The sequence below is a fragment of the Mauremys reevesii genome, linkage group 1 (genome assembly GCF_016161935.1).
Source record: "Mauremys reevesii isolate NIE-2019 linkage group 1, ASM1616193v1, whole genome shotgun sequence".
NCBI lineage: Eukaryota > Metazoa > Chordata > Testudines > Geoemydidae > Mauremys > Mauremys reevesii.
The window spans coordinates 242,218,292-242,237,563 of NC_052623.1; the positions used below are offsets into that span (position 1 = coordinate 242,218,292).

The window sequence follows — 19,272 nt, forward strand, 5'->3', positions numbered from 1 at the left end:
GTGTAGACAAAGACAAGCCAGGGTTTGTACTGACTGACCTAATCATGATTTAACCCTAAAACCTCAACTAGTTCGACTGAACCCCAGCTTTCCTTTGAATATGCTTAGAGTCAGCACCAGTACAGCTACACTGATTGCTGAAGTTTGGCTATAGCCTGAGTGTAGACAAGCCTGACAGTGAACTACTCTCTCGCTTCTAGAAGTGATCTCGTGGCTTTGACTGATGGAAGGTTGCTCTGTGAATACACAGAGGATTGCCCATTTGGCATCTTTCACTAGCACTGAATTAACTTTTACAATAATGGAGGAGCTGCAGACCCAGAGATTGTCTATGGGAAATGCATCACTCTCTTCAGCAACGCACACGTTACTTGCTGTTGTACATGTGATGACATAAGGAAAAGATTAATTCACTCAGAGCCTAGACTCTGACTTCTAGCTTAGATTTTTTTTCACTCCTCCCTTTCCACATCTTGACCCTTTCCTTCTCTCTCTCTTTCTCTTTTTAAATAATTGAGGTTCCCAAGGGTTTTTCTGCAAGTCCTATTATGATAACTGAGAGGACATCAGCTGCAGAGCCTCTGTGAGAAACAATTGAATAGCTGCTTTGCCAGTAACCTCAGTTGTTTGGGAAAAGGTTGCAAAGTCATGGGAAAGGCTGCAATGCGACTTCTTCATGGGCCTGTCTCAGTGAATCCAGTAGGCCCATGTTTACAAGATGCAGGAAAACAGCTGCTCGTGACACATGTTGAATCTGGACACAAGATCCCCAGTCTATGAGCCCATTGGGTTTGACCGCAATTTCAGCTAGCAGAGAGACCTGAACTCTTGAAAGCATATTCGCAATGGAGAAAAACAAAACAAAAACAAATTGGCTCAATGGACTGAACCAGCTCTGAAAGCATTTTGCAGAATAGGGAGGAAGAAAGGTGGGAACAAACCTCCCACTTATATCAATGACAACCTTTCCATTGTCTTCAATGGGAGCTGAATCAGGCCCTTAGTTTGATGTCTTGGTTGACGAGGGCAACATTCTGTCCCTACTTCTCCCTAATATGTGTGGCGGTCCCCTAAATACAGAGGAATTAGCATCATTCCAGTTTACAGGTGGTGGGAAGCTGCAAAGAGGTCATGGGACTGTGGAGCACTGCTCTGAGGTCACTCTTTCCTCAGGAATTCAGAAATGGAGTCCTGGGGCAGGGACAGCATATGACCAGACTGAAACACTTTTACCCCTTAAAAATTCCCTGTGCAAAGCAGAGTTGTAACCACATTAAAAAAAAAAAAGAAGTTGAGAGTGGCTAAGAGCGAAACTTCACCAGTCCTGAGGCTGCCCCGAAGCAGGCATCAACAGGATAATAAAGAGCTGAGAGGAGACATCACCATCATCCCCAGCAGTGGCTGCACCTATGGCACAAAGCCTCTTTGCTCACAGGATTTATCCCTTGTGGTACACTGCTGATGTTTGCCTTCCAACTGAGCACAGAATCTGAGGAAGGCTGAGCTGTGCCAGCAGTAAAATTTAAAGTGCAAGTTTGTTGGGACATTTCCTTACGTTGCCACGTAAATTTACAGTGCTACATACAGTTTCTGTTCCATAACAAGCAACAACTGCCTCCAAACTCCCTATATTTTATTTGAAACATTAAAGCAAACTAATCAAAATCTCATTGTTTTACTTAAAAGAAATACAAAGAGAGAATTGTTACATACAAACAGTATGAAATATTAGGGCGAAAGATCATTCCGTAAACTCTGGATAACAGATGCTTGCTCACCTGAGCAGGAAAACAAACAAAATACCCAAATGCCAACAAACAAAAATTACTCACCCAAATTAACATCTGTGTGGCAAATCATGATACATAAAGCATTCTGAAATCAGTTTGCTTTTATATACTTATGTAAAGCTAGAATCAGTCCATTGTCTTTTCTTGTTTGGACTGTTTTAATGACAACTCTGTGACATTTCTAACCTATGTGTTTTCAAAATTCTGTGTGGCAGAGAAAGCTAAAACACCCCTAAACTCCCTCCATTCTCCCTGCAAAAAAATTATAGCTAGATTTTTTTAATAGGGCTGGCCAGAAATCAGATATCCATCCTGCCGGAAATTCCAAGTGCTCAAGATTTTGAAACCTCAGACCTCAGAATTTCCCCATGAATGGGAATATTTTGATTCGGGTTCATACCAGTATTGCTGCCGCCTGTCCCAGATCTCCCTGTCTGCCAGTGCTGCTCCTGGGGGTGGGGGGAGTTGAAATCCCTTGACTAATGATAGGAGGAGAGGAACCCCTGGGCTGATGATGGGAGGACAGCCAGGAAGCTGGGTGTGTGTGGATCCTCAGGAATCCTGGATAGCCCCTCAGGCTGTCTTCTGGGGAGATAGGGGGAGAGTATGGGAAACTTCAGCTCCCAAGCTCACTGCCAGGCAAGCTGCCAACGACCAGGATTCCCAGAAGCCTTGGGAGCCCTGGCTCCATGACAGCCCACCAGCTGGTGTCAGTAGGTGTTCTGTGGCTGCATGGAGGAGCTGGTGGAGGTGAGGATGAGTTTCTCCCTAGCATGGCTGTGAAGGACAAGGGCAGAATCTAGCCCAATATTTGAAGGTCCAACAGAGCAGTACTCCTCTGCTTGCTCTTGCAGCTACAGTCAGCTAAGGAACTGTTCTGAAAAAACAAGCTGGCATTATCAGGGCTGCTCATGCAAAATGAAAGAGTTACAAAAAAATAGTAGCAGATCCACTGGAAGAGCAGGTCCAGGGAGAGCAGGGCAGGATGAACTGAATACTTGGGCAAATGGAAATCAGTAAGAAAAATACCTTTTCATTTTCATGTCTCTAAAATGGCATTAAAACACATGGAGAATAAATATAAAGCCCCTTACAAATTAATTCTAGTGCACCCTGCAAAGCAGATAAAAATGATGATATTCATTTCTCCAAAGCATAAATTGCAGTACAGGTGGCCTTCAACTGTGGTCATACACAGAGTCCTGGCCTTAGTCTACACACAAAGTTGCACTAGTTTAACATTAAACTTTTATTTAAACCCTGCCAACTCATATATGCAGACAAACCTGTAGCCCTGCTCTAATGAACACTGCCTCTCTGTGTAACCAGAGGGGATATGTGTTTTCAGTTGGATACCCATGCGACTGATACACTCTTCTGTGCGCAAGTGGTTATCACGTCTTTCTTCTGCATCAGAGAAGTGGATACTTTAATTGAACTGTAGTTACACTCAGCATTTCCCGTCCTCCAAAGAGGCAATATACCTTGTAATCTATCCCTGCTTGTGTCTGCAAGTTTTGGTGTTTTTTGGTAGGTGTAATGGGAGAGGGAAATGTTTCCAACTTAGCGCACTCAGAGAAAGGAGTCATAAATCAGCAGGTCAGTCAGGTTTTTTTTTTTAACCTTAAGGTATTATGTTTTCAATACAATATTTCACTAGATTTTTTTGTGTGTGTAATAATTTATCTGGAATTACTACAACTCTAATAAGTTTAGAGAAATTTGGCTCAAGTAAAATGAATCCTTTGTCATAAATAGTTTGGGTTCATTGCTGCAGCCTAATCATTCAATTGTACGTAAGTCAAATAGCAATCCCAACGTCGTAGGAACATTTCCATGTCAATAAATCTAAGGCAGTTTGTTTAAAAACTCTGGCCCTGTGAGACAGAAGCATGATAGACTACTTAGGGCAGGGTCAAAAAGCCTGAACCCACAGCCTCTGTGCACATTTGACTTTCATGTCACAATTTTATTCCACCAGCCTTAACCTGTCATGAAACTCACTGACCATTCTGAGTAATCCATGCAGTAGAGTGACCAGGCCACTGTCTTCATTTCCTTATAATGAATAAGCTACATTTTCCCTCTGGAATTGTTATTTCTCTATGCCACCAACTGTTCATTTATTCCATGGAAAGAAAATATTTATTTTTATTAGCAGTAGAATTTATATATTTTTTAAAACTTTATACCTGACCCGGCTGTTTCCACTGACTTCACTGGGAGTTGAATGGGGCCATGTTACTAGGGGTTAGAGTGACAGTTCTTTAGATTGGCAAAAGCCAAGGAACCATCTCTAGAGGAATGAGATGTCTCCATGTCTCTTCAAACCTTGATCTCTGTGATGTAGCTGCCTAAAGAAGGGTGCCAGCTCAGATAGTGTTTTGTGTGAAGTAGGCACCCAGGGTAAATTCGTGCCTTCATTGACTTCAATTGGATCACGATTTCATCCATATCCTTAGACAATGGGTTGAGACAGGCCACCAACTCATTTCCTAAGCCAGCAACAAGTATCAGATAAGTAGTGAGTTGATTTTCATTTACTACTGACTTAGGTCAGGGTTCAAGGGATGAAAGGCTCTATATCTCATTATCAATCTGTATTTTCCAGTACCCCAGAAAAGACCTATTTCATTTTTACACTCTACACTTAAAAGAAACAGGGTCAGATAATTATTATTATTTGCAATTTACTCACTGTTTATAAAATCAACTTCCCCTCTCACTCTGGGCTCATAAATAGAAACTTAAAACTAAAATTTGGTTCCTCGCTCTCTCTCTCATCACTTGTTATGGTAGGGTTTCTTGTATTGTTTTTCAGCCTTTTGTTAAGGATGCAACAATAAAGATTAAAAAAAAAACCTCTCCACCAACACAAAGAATTGCATGCACTTTACAAAGAGATGGCATAAAGAAAAAACTATATAGGTCCAAGTTGGGCCTACCAATCTCAGGACTGTAACAAAGATTAGTGTCATTATAAATTGTCTTATATGAGAAGTCTAGTACTTTGCCTGCCACAGTTTATGAAAGGACTAAAGTGATAGGGCCAGTTATTCAGCTAATGTAAAGCAGTGTAGCTCCACTGACTGTAGTGGAGTTATGCTGTTGTAAACCAGCTGAGGATCTGGCCCATAATTTTCTGCAGCTGAGATTGAGGGATTACAGAAAGGTCTGGGCAGAGAAATCCTGATGCTGTTGAACAAACAGAACACTATAGCATCTATTTACCATAGTGATTTGAGATGCTTTATAAATTATTACATATCTAGCTACTCAGAGATTGTGCCATGGTTATAAACCCAAGTAAACTTCAGATATTTCTTTATAAACAAGAGACTAAAACCTCAATTTATTATTCAAGCAAAAGTCTGGGCTCAAGCTGATTTGTATTATTAAAAAACAGGAGTATGTGCAAGCTCAACACACAAGAAAAATAAAAAAAAAGAAATACAATAAGTAGTATAAAGAGATATGTTTTTAATACTACAACAAAAAGGAAGCTGAGCTGGGTCCTGATCTAAACCCCACTGAGGGAACTGTTCCCACTGAGGGAACTAAGCATAGTGTCAGGATACAATGGTATTACCCCTATGAGTACTGCCTTTGCTCCTCAATTCAAACAGCCTGGGAGTTTGAATGGTTTGTTTATAAGACTCCAGGCCCTCCCTTCTCCCTTGTGCAAACCCTTATTTAAAACTCCTTTTCATTGCCAAGTGGAGATGTCATTCTTCTGACAGGAAGATTTACAAATATATATTCCATTCCCACTTTAAATTTGCATCCAATTCAGGTTAAAACCAGTCCAAGGGTTTGTCATGATATAGGAGAGATGATGTCTTGTTAGAACGCGTTAGCTACCACATTCTAACTAACATGTTCTAAGATTCTAGAATAGACAAGGCAATGTAGACTTTAACACATGCCAGTGGATTGAGTTGAAGCGTAAAGTGGTGGAGTCTAGCAAACACAATCTAACACCACACCTTTAGTCCAAGTCCAGAAACCCCTCTGATACCCACAGCCACAATAGCATGCCGTAAGAGAAGGAATTACAAATTCCACATCTGCCCTTTTATTACCATATCCTCCAATCACAGCTTTTCCCAGCTGTCCACTTTTCTCACCTGACATACTCCAATACCAGCAAAAACGCCATCCTACTTCCCTCATAAAATTTATAATACAAAAACAGTCCCAAACATTTTGGCTTCATGTAAATACAGAATTTAGAGCCATGGAATATTGTACTGTATTTTATATGGTCAGCAACAGCATTCAGAAATAGGAAAGCAACTGGCCTCCTCAGAATGCCTCCTCAAAGAAGGCAGTCAGGCTCCCACCTCTCTCTGTCCATACGTCCCCAAAAATAAAGGTGAGAAGGAGAAACAAAGAACCGTGGAACTAAAGAAACAAACTTGACCAAAATGTTCAATCTTCCAAAATAGTGCAGGATTGATTTCAGTTTTAGATCAAAGATGACCAATGCCAGTGGTAGAGTTTGCTTTATATAAAGCAGTCGGCCCTTCCCTATTTGCCTCCCAACTTTTCAAAAGGAAGGTAAACTCAGTTTCCTTCTATTGTACTTCATGACTAGATTGCAATACCTAACTATCCCAGTCTTAAATTTTCTTCTCCATTCAACTCCACTATAGACAACAGATTTACACTAGTTTCACTAAGAGCATGATTTAAACTTTAATTCACAAGAAAACCCACCATAACATTAAATGATTTTTTTCTGGGTTCAGGTTGATATGTGACATCTTGAAATGATCGTGTGATGGAGCATAGCAATGCACTTATTAGGGGCCAAAGTATCCTCTGACTTACACACCATGCTACCTTATTGATTTTAGTGTGGCTGCCAATGGCTCATCTAAGAACTGCACACAGCCCTTATCTTACACACATTTTTAACCAGTGCAAATCAGCTCATGCCACACAAAACCAGTTGCTATGCAATGCTATGCAATTGCTATTAAAGATGGACCCGAGGCATGAAGATTGGATCTGGATCTAAACTTTCCTCAAAGTTCAAGGCTTTTTGGATCTAGGAGGCTGAATCATCTGATTATAAAAATCAGATCCAGCCACAAATGTCCAGTCCCAAAGTTTTTTCACATGTTGGGGTTTTTGGATCCATCTCTAGTAGCAAGTACAATCAATGATTTTAGGAACTAGGTGATGTGCACTGGAACATCAGAGAGCAGGAACAAACTTTTTGCTTTTTAAATACAACATGCTATTGACTCTCAGAGCATAAAACGTATACTACCATAGGAAGGAAGATGAAGAAACAAATAAGAAGCAATATCAGGTGAAAATGAAATATAATTACATCCATAACATTCTGGTACAAGAGTTAGCAATCTTCTTCACTGACAGAGCACACACACAGCCACTTGTGACCTCACCTCCTCAGCTGCTCTCCAGAATCCTTTCACTGGCTCCTGCTTCAAATGAGTCCCTTCTAGAATTATTAAATGCTTTAGACTGTTCTCCTGATACCTAAGGGGAACTTGGCTGCAAAAGACTGGGCAAAACTGTTTCAGCAGAAGACTCAAGATAGAATTGGAGGAGATCTGTAACTCCCCACCCAACAATTGTAAGAGAAACTACAGACACTTCTGTGGGGCATGCACCGCAGGTTGAGAGCCACTGTTCCAAGGTCTGATCCTGCAAACCCTTACTCATGTGAATGGCACTCTGAAATCAAGTTAATCACAAGTGTAAAGGTTTGCAGAATCCCACTCTTAGTGCTTAACGGCAAGTAACGTCCTTATCCATTTTCTTAAAATACAATACCAGCATCTTTCTGTACAGATTCTTACAAAGACTCTGGCTGTACTGAAGGGGGTTGGAAGAAAGAAGGGAAACGTGAAAATTAAGAATTATAGGTAGGGTGACAATCTCTGACCTGGATCTGCTGCTGAAGAAGGTTAATTTTGTGTTGCTGCTGCAGGAGCTGCTGCTGTTGTCTTGCAATCTGTGGAGAAATTGCAAATGTAAAATTTGTACCATCACTCCTGGAATTGTTACATAGCAATTTCCCACCTTTCTTAGTTCTTGACACCACTCTGTTAAGCTAGTGACTTTGTGGTATGTGGGTGGCAGCAGCTGGATGTGCCACAGAGGCTGGAGGCTCACATTTGTGCATCATGGTAGTGGCAGTTCATGAAAAAGTGAACCTCGGGGCCAACACTGTCAGAACTGATGGGAGAGGGGGGATAGACTGATACATGAGTCCCTTCTCATTAGCCAATTTATAGAATCATATTGCCCACTGGTCTTAAAGAATACTGCTTGTCTGCCCCTTTCTGTTGATGGAAGAGCACTTGGAAGAAGACATCAAATAGGAGGAAGAGGAAAAAGGAGCAAAGAAGAGAATACACAGTACTTCTATAGCATCTACTATTCAAGGATTTCCAAGAACTTTACAAATATGAAATGCGAGAGGAAGGCATTATCTACATTTTATTGACAGGGAAACAGAGGCAGAAAGAGATTGGTACTTGATTTTGGGCAATTCACTTAACCACTAAGTGCTTCAATGTCCAGAAAAGCCACGGACAGAAACCAGGGGCCAGATCCTCAGCTGGTGTAAGTCAGCATAACTCCATTGTGTCTTCAGTGTACGTGTGCCAGTTTATACCTGTTCAAGATCTGACCCCAAGTCTCCTGATTCAAAGTCTTGTGTATTTATCAAAAGACCATCCTTCCCCCTCAACTGAGTAAGGTGATTGTGGGACAGATCCCATTTACAATTGATGAGAAAGTACAAAAAGAGTTCTGATTCAAAGATTACGTCTACACTGCAGGCACAGGTGTGATTTGCAGCATATGCAGGTGTTACCCATGCTAGCTCTATTCTACCTAGCTTGCTAAAATTAGAAATGTGTACACTGCAGTGCAAGCTTCAGCGCCAGCTGCACAAACAAGCATGTACCAAAGGAGGTCAGATGGGCTTGTACAGATGGGCTGAACTTGCACTGCCACATCCTCACTTCTATATTTATCAGGCTAGTTAGATAACAGCTAATGGAGCTATACAAGCTGCAAATCACACCCCTGGCTGCAGTGTAGACAGATCTACAGAGCTGAGGAGGAATAAGCCGCTAAATTTAAAAAGCATCTTTTTGTTTAAATTCTACAAGAGTTTTGTTTCGGTCACCAGAACAGCTCATTCTTGTGAATTGCTAACAGAGCATTGCAAGCATTGTTGGGGGAGTATTCTTCCCCTGATGTAAGTCTCAACATTTATGGGAATAAAACCTACTTATTGAGGGGAGAACTGATTAGCTTCTCTCTCCAAATAAAGTTTTAATTTCCTTTATTAAACTAGTAGCATATGAAACGCCTATCTGTAGCTGATTTGATAGCCTGGGGAAAGAAAAAAGTTCTCCGTGTTTAGGGAGGCTCACTGTTAATGATTAAATAGATACTTTAGTTTATATTTTTTATAAAAATCAGTTTGTACATAATGCATGACTACAAGGATTTCTAACTTGCAGGGCTGTTTTGTTGCTCTTTTTTTGCATTCTCACTCTATTCTCCTTTTCTCTTTTGGACTATTAGGTGGTATTAAAACAATAGCAACCTCTACAGGTAAGGGTACAGGTCCTGATGGATGTCTCACCACAAAGATCTTGCCAGTGATGCCTCTCCATCTATGGCTATATACTAGCAACAATGTGAAAGCGCTACTCTAATTTAATGGAGGATTCATTTCTCCTGCTGTCCCTTAAAGAATTTCTTCTTCTGTTGGGGTTTTATGTTCAAGAGATGGAAATTCCACAGAACAGCTCAGCCACAATATGCAGCATTAAGGAAGAGATTTTAACTATCCAAGCACCAGTAAAAACAAAGACATAGCTCCCACAGCAACCACAATTCCTCTTGTGCATAATGCAGTGTTTTCTATTGTATGTTGTCAACTGGTATGCTTTATTATATACATACAATGTGGTGGAGTTACCGTAGTGGTGGCAATAATGAATGAATTTCCAGACTTTTGTGAGTTTCAAATAAGTCATACAGGTGTTTTCGTTAATTTACTCTTCGTTTTTTTTTAAAAAAGAAAGAACTGTAATTGATCAGACATTCAAATAAATGCACTGTTTTCCCATGTTTACAGGAAATACATTCAAGAAATAACATATGGAATGTCTAACCCATCAAATAAATTCAAATCTGTTTACTTCAAGATGCAGAATTCTAGAGCTAGACACACACCCAAGACAGTGTATCTGGATAACAGCACTCAGCACACACTTATGGCACAATTTAAGCCAGGTTTCTGTTTGTCCTCAATTTTTGTCTACACAAAGCTGGGCAGACACATACATGTGCCGTCACTTTTGTGAAAATTTGTACTTAGAAAAAGTATTGGGAAAAGAGATGGTTTTGCATGCAAATTCTAACATTTGCATATATGGATAAGTGTGAATACATATTGGTGCCTGCAAAGGGTAAATGCGTGAATTTGTGAGGGCTGAAAATCAGTCTCTTAAATGGGGAAGAAAAGTATTACACTGGTTCACTGGTTTATATTTTATATATTTCTCATTCAGTTTTTTTCAAACTTCACAAACTGCACTTTCTGGTGGCACTGCACTATCTAAAGGCCACATTTTGCTCTGTTATGCACAACCAACCTCATTGACTTCAAGTGACCATTGGCACAGGCATATTCTGCAGGGCTGAATTTGTGTTTTTATTTGCACTCCTAAAACAAAACAATATTTTGAGTTTTTGTCTCCCCAAATGGTGGGATAATTATTTGAAAAGTAGAAAACCCACCATTTTTTAACACTACGAAAAATAAAATAATGCTTCGATATATTTTTGCCCAATGTTCCACACCCCAAAACAAAAGAAAAAATTAATTCTGGGCTAAGAACAATCTTGAGAAATTTCAGCCCTCAAAGATAAGCTATTGGAAAGTTAAACATCAATGAATAGGAGTTTAGAATGAGATTCGCTATAATAATCACTCACCTGTTCCTGTTGCTGCTTAGCCAGCTCCATTTGCTGGCGTTGTTTCTCAATTTGTGATGCAGCCAGTTTCTTCTGTTCATCATGAGCTGCCAGCAGCTGCTCACGCAAACTGGTCAGTTGATTGATCATACCCATAAGCTGCCTTTCTTTCTCAGCTAGGCTTTCTGGAGTCCCTGGGCATTACAGAGTGACAAAAGGTAAAGGAAAGAGAGAGAAATGAGAGCTGGGTAATTTTTAAATGGCAGTCTCAGTATAAACAGAATTTCAGTACAGTATACGCAAAATCACAACACATATTGCAATGCATTGCTCTGGAACAACTAGGGACATACTCTTCACAGAAAAATGAGACAGGGAGGATGATTAAGGCACCATTCAATTCCCTGCTCTACCACTATTTTCATGTGTAACTGAGGAAGTCACTTATTCTCTCTGTGCCTCAGTTACCCATCTGTAAAACTGGGATTAATAATAATTCCTTTCCCTGCTCGCCCCGCTTTTCTTTCAGTAGCCTGTTTAGTAGAGTGGATAGAAACATGGAGAAACAGTTTTGTGAAAACTTTCAAAGTTGCTTACATTTCACAGGGTTCACAACCAACTGTTTTGAAAATGCTTCTGTCAAAACTGGATATCCACATTTTCTGTTTCCAGAAAACCCGCTCCCCTGTGAGGTAGGTATTATCATCCCCATTGTACAATTGGGTATGCTGAAGAACAGAAATCTTATGCACATTAGATTTTCTCCTTTTTCTCTTTAGTATCCCAGGGCAGGCCAGCTGCCAGCATTCTAGCTGCCATGTCGCCCAGCTCTGCTCTGATCAGGGTTAGATAATACAGTGGTTAAATGCCAATAGCTGCTACCAGGGTTGCTACCACTGATGAGAATTTTTTAAAGTCTAGTGTAGAGTAGAAATAGCTAAGAGGTTGTGCCACGTCCCATCATTAACCCAACTTGCTCGCTATGTTATTTTACAAACACCAGATTTCTATTATCTACAAGTGCACTAGAAATATGTTCTGCTCATGCTTTCCCAGAAATAGGCACCGATTACCACCATCCCAATTTTTTTTCTCCACAGCAGGTTTCCTTCCACCCAGAAAGGAATGAGAGGGGATCTGGGGACTGTGTAGTAAGAACCCCACAAATCGGAGAAAAATCAAAATGTATTAATCAAAAACTATGTACCACAATGGCACCTTTGCCATGAATTGAAAAGATGATCAATTAAATAATAAAATATACTCACAGGTAATCTACCAGCATCCATCAACACAACACAACCCTGGCAAAGGTCCCCTCCCTTACAGAAATCAGAGCCCATGAAGTTCTTTCCCAAAAAGCTTGAGGAAATGGATAAGCCTTCTGTCTAGATATCTCCTCTTAAAATAGTCTGCTTTTGGGACAGCCCTGCCACACAAACCCCTCTCAAATACGAGATGTGTTCTGCTGCCAACGTCACCAACACTCTCCAATTCAACAAAAGAAAAACTGGCGACTACACTAACCATGCTCATAGCCAACTATCCGTCAGACATGAAAACAGCTATTGGTAATAGCTCATTTAGTCCACCCCCCCTGCCAGTGCAGGAATCTTCCCTACAATATATTTACCAGCACTTTCTGGATTGGATTTCACAGATTCATAGATTGTTTAGGTCAGAAGAGACCTTGTGATCCTCTAGCCTGACCTCCTGTATAGCACAAGCCAAAGAATTTCCTCAAAATAAGTCACAGAAGAAAAACATCCAATCTTGATTTAAAAAATATTTCAGTGATGGAGAATCCACCATGACCCCCTTGGTAAATTGTTCCAATGGTTAATTACTCTCACTGTTAAAAATTTACACATTACTTCCAGTCTGGATTTGTCTAGCTTCAACTTCCAGCCATTAGATCGTGTTATACCTGTCTCTGCTGGATTGAAGAGCCTGTTATTAAACACTTGTTCCCCATGTAGGTATTAACAAGTAATCAAGTCACCCCTTAACTTTCTCTTTGTTAAACTAAATAGATTGAGCTCCTTGAATCTGTCACTACAAGGCACGTTTTCTAATCCTTTAATCATTCTTGTGGCTCTTCTCTGAACTCTCTCATGTTTATCAACATCCTTTTTACATTGTGGTCACCAGAACTGGACACGGTATTCCTCTCTTAAATGGTGAGTCATCTACTGCTTCCTTTGAAAGATGATTCCAAAATCTAATACGTGTCACCATTAGAGATATTTTTGTGATATTTAGCTTAATTTAAATTCATTTATTTTCATCCCAGCAACACTCCCAGCAACACTCCTTCATTCCACTTTAACCAATTCCAAATATTTTAAGTACTTGTAGACAGTTACATGTATCTGGGAAAATACATAGGGTCAGACTTTTGGTATAAAAGTAATAACACTTGATTGAACTTCCTACTAAAACCCCATAATAAAAGAGAGATCTATGGGAAAATATTCTCACTATTGATCAGAGAATATTTACTAACACTATCAAAAGATCCATGGGGGTATGCTGCAAACTTGAGAGATGCAATGAAACAGAAACTATAGAACTTTTTTAAAGTTCTGTTTAAACTTGTGAGAAAGAATGGGAGCTTACGGTAATATACTAAGAGTGGGGGAGTAAACACTTTTAAGTTACAATTTTCACTTCAAGCATCAGGGACAAAGCACTAGTTTAAGTCACGGATTTGCCACTAGACATGCAATTAGTTAGAAGTGTCTATTACAACTCCCCCCATTTCCTAGCTGTTTGGGTTTTTTTTTTGGGGGGGGGGGGGAAATGTGCAGGGTTTTCTAAGTGATACAAATTAAATGATCCTAAAGGACTATTCTTGCCCAGTGATCTTAGCTGGAAAGAAACATTTAATATTTTGTATCACTGAAAAGAGTAATCTAATAATTATTATTTGATTTACATGGAGCTGGTTGAACACTGAAAAAAGTATTTGCAAATATTTTATTCTAAATATTTACTGAGGGGTGGGTGTATGTGTGGATTTGGCCAGTTCTAAGCTAGGGACAGGCAAGAACAAATATTTGTCAAATAATGTATTTTAAAAATATAGTGATATTTGTCAAAGACAGTCAACTAATATGATTTGATCAAGTAATATGAATTTATACTCTGCCTTTCATTTGAGGATCTCAAAGAACTCAGAAAACATTAATAAATCCCACAACAACTCTTAGAAGTAGAGAAGTATTTCATGTGTGTAAATTGAGAGAAGTCATATGGTTAGATAATGGCAGAACTAGGAAGAGAACCCAGGAGTTCTGACACCCGGTTTTGTATTCTAAGCCCAGATCACATTGCCTAAAAGAGACAAAACACTCATCACACTGGCACTAATAGAGACAGTTGCCTAATTTCAGACATCTAAACTTTTCCGAACTGTCTCTTAATCTTATTAATCCATTCATGAGCAAGAAATCTCTCCCAAAGAGAAATTGACAGCTTTATTCAAGTTGCAGAAGCACAGTTAAATTAGAGATGGGTTCAGAGCTTGGTTTAGACATATTTCACACTGACCATCTAACCATTGTCAAAGACATATTTTGGTCACTACCGATATGTATTCAACAAAATCAACTTTTTCTGTGCACTATGTATTCATCTCTGGGTACTGCACAGAGTTATAACAACTGTTCGTCTACTTTTAAAACACATAAGTGCTGAATATAATGCTGGCTTTAAAAACTGGTCCTCATGCTCATCATAATTATTGCTCAGAATTAAAGAACAAGTAGAAATGCTATCTGGTCAAGAATAAGGCCTGATTTACATTGGGAAAATAGCCCTTAAAATTCTAACTGGTTTTAAAATTGATTCTACTACCTCATTTTAAAATTAGCTGGAGTTGTAGTATAAACCAGGCTCCAGATGGCCTGAACTGCTGCTATTAAACCAATCTCAAAACCAACTGAAAGTGGTTATGTAAGTGGATGTAACAACTCAAAAACATATTCCCTTCATGTACATGCCTGTTCTGCTGATCATGCAAAAAGCATGCAAGTAGAAAAGGTGACACTTTGTCCTATTTGCGACTATCTACTCCTTAAAATGCAACATGAGGCGATTCAGATATTAACCACCATGCACATGACTGTTGGCTTGTCACTAAATATGATTTCAGTTTTTAGAGATTTTTTAAATTTATCTTAATATTATCTCTCACTATGTTACCAACTATGCAATGAAAGACACTGTAGCGGCAACTGCAAAGTCATGCAACTCTTCAGAATGTTTACAAAAAGCTCTCACTATAGCTAACATCAGTGAAGCCGGTAGCAATGTTGGGAACCCTACTGTGGATAGGTTGTTGGCCCCAGCAGCCACTTCCAGCAGCTTGCCTATTAAACTTGCTCAGAGCTAGTCCTGTTGATAAATTGACTTTGAAATGGCTCTGGCTGTTGGAGACAAGTCTATACTATTCATATACTCTTCACATGATTTCAGTGCTTTAAGTCTACACCATGGTGTAGCGATTAAAAAATGGAACAGCCCATTGTGGCAATGGACAAATTGACAATGAGTTAGACTATTTCATACAAGTATTGAAAAGGAAAAGGAAAGTGGGCTAACGATGACTGCCCTTAAATGACACTAATTACCATCAAATCCGCAACAAACGCGCATTTCATGTTTAACAAAGCTTTTTAACCACCAGGCCACCTGCCGTTCAGGATATATTGCTCTAGGTGGACACACTGTTCTCATTGTTCTCTAGCACTGCAGTGGCACAACGTGGATTTTCCACCAGGAACTTTATCAAACAAGCCCACACACATATAGGCATCAAAGCAAACCCCAAGACTAGTTGCATTTATGAGTGAAGACGCTTTCCAGACCCCTCTGTTCATTCTCTACTGGCATGAAGGAAGGGACTGGGAACAAAACATATTTGTGGACACAGTCACAATGAGCACTCGTCCGCCAGAGCAGGCAGCACTAATGGAGGACTAAGTTAATGCTATTCTGTAAGGTTAAATCTGTATTTCACACCAAACTGACACTGTCCACAATATTGTTTAGTACTAAAATTATTACACATTCTCAGCTCTGACTCACAGTCTGAGACTGGTGGTGGCAGTGACATTTTAATGTACACTAAAGCGAGGACACATATAAGACCAAGTAAGAGGAGAACCCGATCATATTCGCACAAAACCTAACAAGCAGAAAGTTGACAAATGGTTTTAGACACTCATAGCAGCAAAAAATATTTCATTTTAATTTCCTAGAAAGCACAACTCAGAAACTGGGATAACTATGACATTTATCTTTTGTCAAATAAGCCTTAGATGCTGATGGACAAGAGATCAGATTCCCACCACCCCCACCAGACACCCTCTAAGACAAAAGGGATAGTGGCAAAACATTGCAGTGTGGTTTTGTATAATCTCTGTGACACTGTTAAATAACCAGGAACATTATCAATCAGAGGTACAGGGGAAAAAATAGTACAGACAGTTAAACTTATCCCCCGAGCCAGTTTACTATCAAAGTAATTACCTAAATAGCTTTTGAATTGTCAGTGTCTGTTTTTCAAAGAAAATCAAAGAAAACAATGCGCTAGTATAAAACCTGGCAAACATAATTACATTCTATTATGTTCATATCATAAAACATAGTTATTGTTTAAAAAAATAAAATCCTGTGTACACGGGGGGAACAAATGGAAAAAAAATCCATTAAATGGGAATAGCCATTTTTTCAAGATGTTCTACATATCTCAAATAGTAGAACCTGTTTGGTTTGCTGTGATACAATGTAATAATATTTAGCTCATATAGTACAGAGCTCATGTTATCTTCAAAGCACTTTAAAACAATAACTAATTAATCCTCTCAAAGCCCCAGGCAGGCAGGTAAGCATTATTATCCCTTTTTAACACTTTTTTAAACATGGGGAAACTGAGGCACAAAGGTTAAGTGGCTTGTGTACGGTCACACTCAACTTTATGCACTGCAAGTAGTCTCATTGGTCAAAACCAGGCTCCAATGAAGTCAATGGCAAAACTCCCATTTAATTCAAGATTTCACCCACTGAATTAAATGGGAGTACTCACAGTTTGTCATGTTATGCACTTATGTAAACCTTTGTAGGTCAGGGCCTAATAATTTGGACACTATCTAAACAGAACTTTGAACACTGACCATACCTACACTATAAAACCAATCAAGTCAGGGAACCATGTTACAAACAGTTGTCCCTTACCCTTAACCTGGGCACAACGGCGGTAAAATAGTGTAGCTGGAAACATACTTATATATAAACTAGTTAAATCCTTGGTGATGTCCAAGGATTTTTTTGCTTAGTTTTGTGATTTTTTTTTAGTGGAGATGGGCCTTTAATTTAGGCACAATGTTTTACAAACTTTAAAATAAAAAAAATATATATGAGGAGGAAGTTTATCAAATCCCACAATCCTTGCATGGCCTCAGCCCCCACCAGCATCAACAGGAGTTATGTCCAAGTCTGGATATAACTTCAGGATTGGACTTCATTTGAACAGACTTTTTTTCCTTGACATTTTTACACACACACACCCCCCCCAATTGCAGACCACTGTGTTTGTTGTTGTTGTTTTTTCAATTTAAACTTCCCTCTGCAGTGTTCGAAACCCAAACACAATGTTACTGTGCTAAGCAATGGGAACTGGAAAGTGAAATGGATCAGCTGCCTAATTTCCTTCTCCAAACTGAGTGAAATGCAAAACAAACTAACAGCATAAATTATGAAGTGTATATTTGATTTTTTGTTGTTTCCATTTCAGTAATCTTAGGTGTAGCTAGAAACACACCGGGATTTATTTTAAATATATGGGTCCAATTCTGTACTAATTTACACCCTATGCAAATCCATTGGAGCCAATGGGATTGCACTTGATATAAGTCATCTTCAGATTTGGTGCATTCATTTTATCTTGGTTATGTTCTCTTTAAAATCATAGTGTTAAAGCCTGGTAGTATTCATTTTAAATGGGAATATTCTCCCCTTGATCCACGCATGGAACTGCCATTGACGTCAACAGCAGTTCTGTATGTGGGGCAATGGGGAGTTTATGTTATGCTCTTTTAGGAAATGTACCCTGATAAACAGACATAGCTGGCTGGGGTAAGTATGGAATTTAAACATCTTTTTTTCTGCCTTTGACCAGAAATTTTTAACATTTATTACCAGTCATTGATTAACCAAATTATTAATGCTATATCTCTGTTGTGTGTTTGTGAGTTTTGTGAGTGTGTGTTTGTACATGCATGCAAACCCCTGTATGCTTCCAACTCAATGCTATGGAAATAGCTACAATGAGTATTTATTGTGAGCTGGCATGATGATTTTCAAGCGAGTAACTCTTTAGGTTTGTCAGGACATAAAAATCTGAAAATTGGCATTTTCAACTAAGTATTTAAGCCAACTTCAGTACACAGTGGCCACCATTACTTTACAATGCATGTCTGAAATAGACAGCTACCTAGCTTGTTAAATTAATTGACTCCATACTGATATGTGAAATCAGCTTAATAGAAGCAAACTTTCTGATTGAGTTGTACTAGCTGAACCATAGCTTACAATAAGGAAAAAAACCCCCAACAGTTGTCTATCTACAGTTTTCTGTAATATATTTTCTTCTGTATTTTAACAAATAAATTATGTTCTTTTTGGAATAACAGCCTAGAAGGTGAATATTCATCTTGATTTGAGCATGTGTACTGTCTGAAACTTTTAGCCTTCAAGGAAGATGGCTTGGAATGAACTAAAACATTTGATGAACAATAATCTTTATCTGTTACCCTCAAGAATGAATATTCTATAGGGGAAAAGCCATAGCCGCCTGCTCAGTAGTACATTCTGAAACAGACCAGTACATTACCTATTCTGCAATGCTAGAAATAAGTCCTCAGTGAATATTCAATATTGGCTGTCATAAAAGTTTTGGTACAGTAGGCTGCAAACAAAGCTTGGTATTTAACCAGGTTAGTTACTTACTGTCAAGGTTACAAAAAGAATAGACAACATTGTATTAGGACTACTTCTCAGCAGCTATTCATTGTTCCCCCATCCAGGCAACAGGCTGTAACTATGCTAGCTGGTTCATGTTTTGAATTTTATACAGCAGCAAAAGACAAACCCAGCATAAAATATGTGTGTGTATATATGTATGTGTGTGTGTATGTATGGGTTTGTGTGTGTGCATATATATATATATATATATATGTCAAAAGGAAGTGTGTTTGTATATATATATACAGACACACACACACACACACACACACACATATATATATATGCTTCCTTTTGACTGGTAAATGTAGCTCAGAACATTAATCTCTATCAACGCATCCATGAGGTACTTTTAACTCAAAGAGGACACTGGTTTTAGCCTTTTTTTTTTTTAAGCCAATGCTCTGGATGATGTTTAAATGGAGGGGTTTGGCCTCCACATGGTCAAACAAAATAAAGCGATTGCTATTTGCTA

The 19,272-nt window shown here is 39.1% G+C and overlaps 1 protein-coding gene across 49 annotated transcripts in view; it reads right to left on the bottom strand.

Annotated features, from left to right (window-relative positions):
- Positions 1-19,272, bottom strand: part of SOX5 (SRY-box transcription factor 5) — an 862,257-nt gene that overhangs the window by 182,223 nt on the left and 660,762 nt on the right. For all 49 annotated transcript variants that reach the window (XM_039544018.1, XM_039543816.1, XM_039543795.1 and 46 more), the window contains 2 exons: positions 10,791-10,963; positions 7,711-7,779 (listed from right to left, as the gene is read on the bottom strand). In XM_039544018.1, the coding sequence (XP_039399952.1) occupies positions 7,711-7,779; positions 10,791-10,963 (242 nt within the window). The remainder of the gene's footprint in view (positions 1-7,710; positions 7,780-10,790; positions 10,964-19,272) is intronic.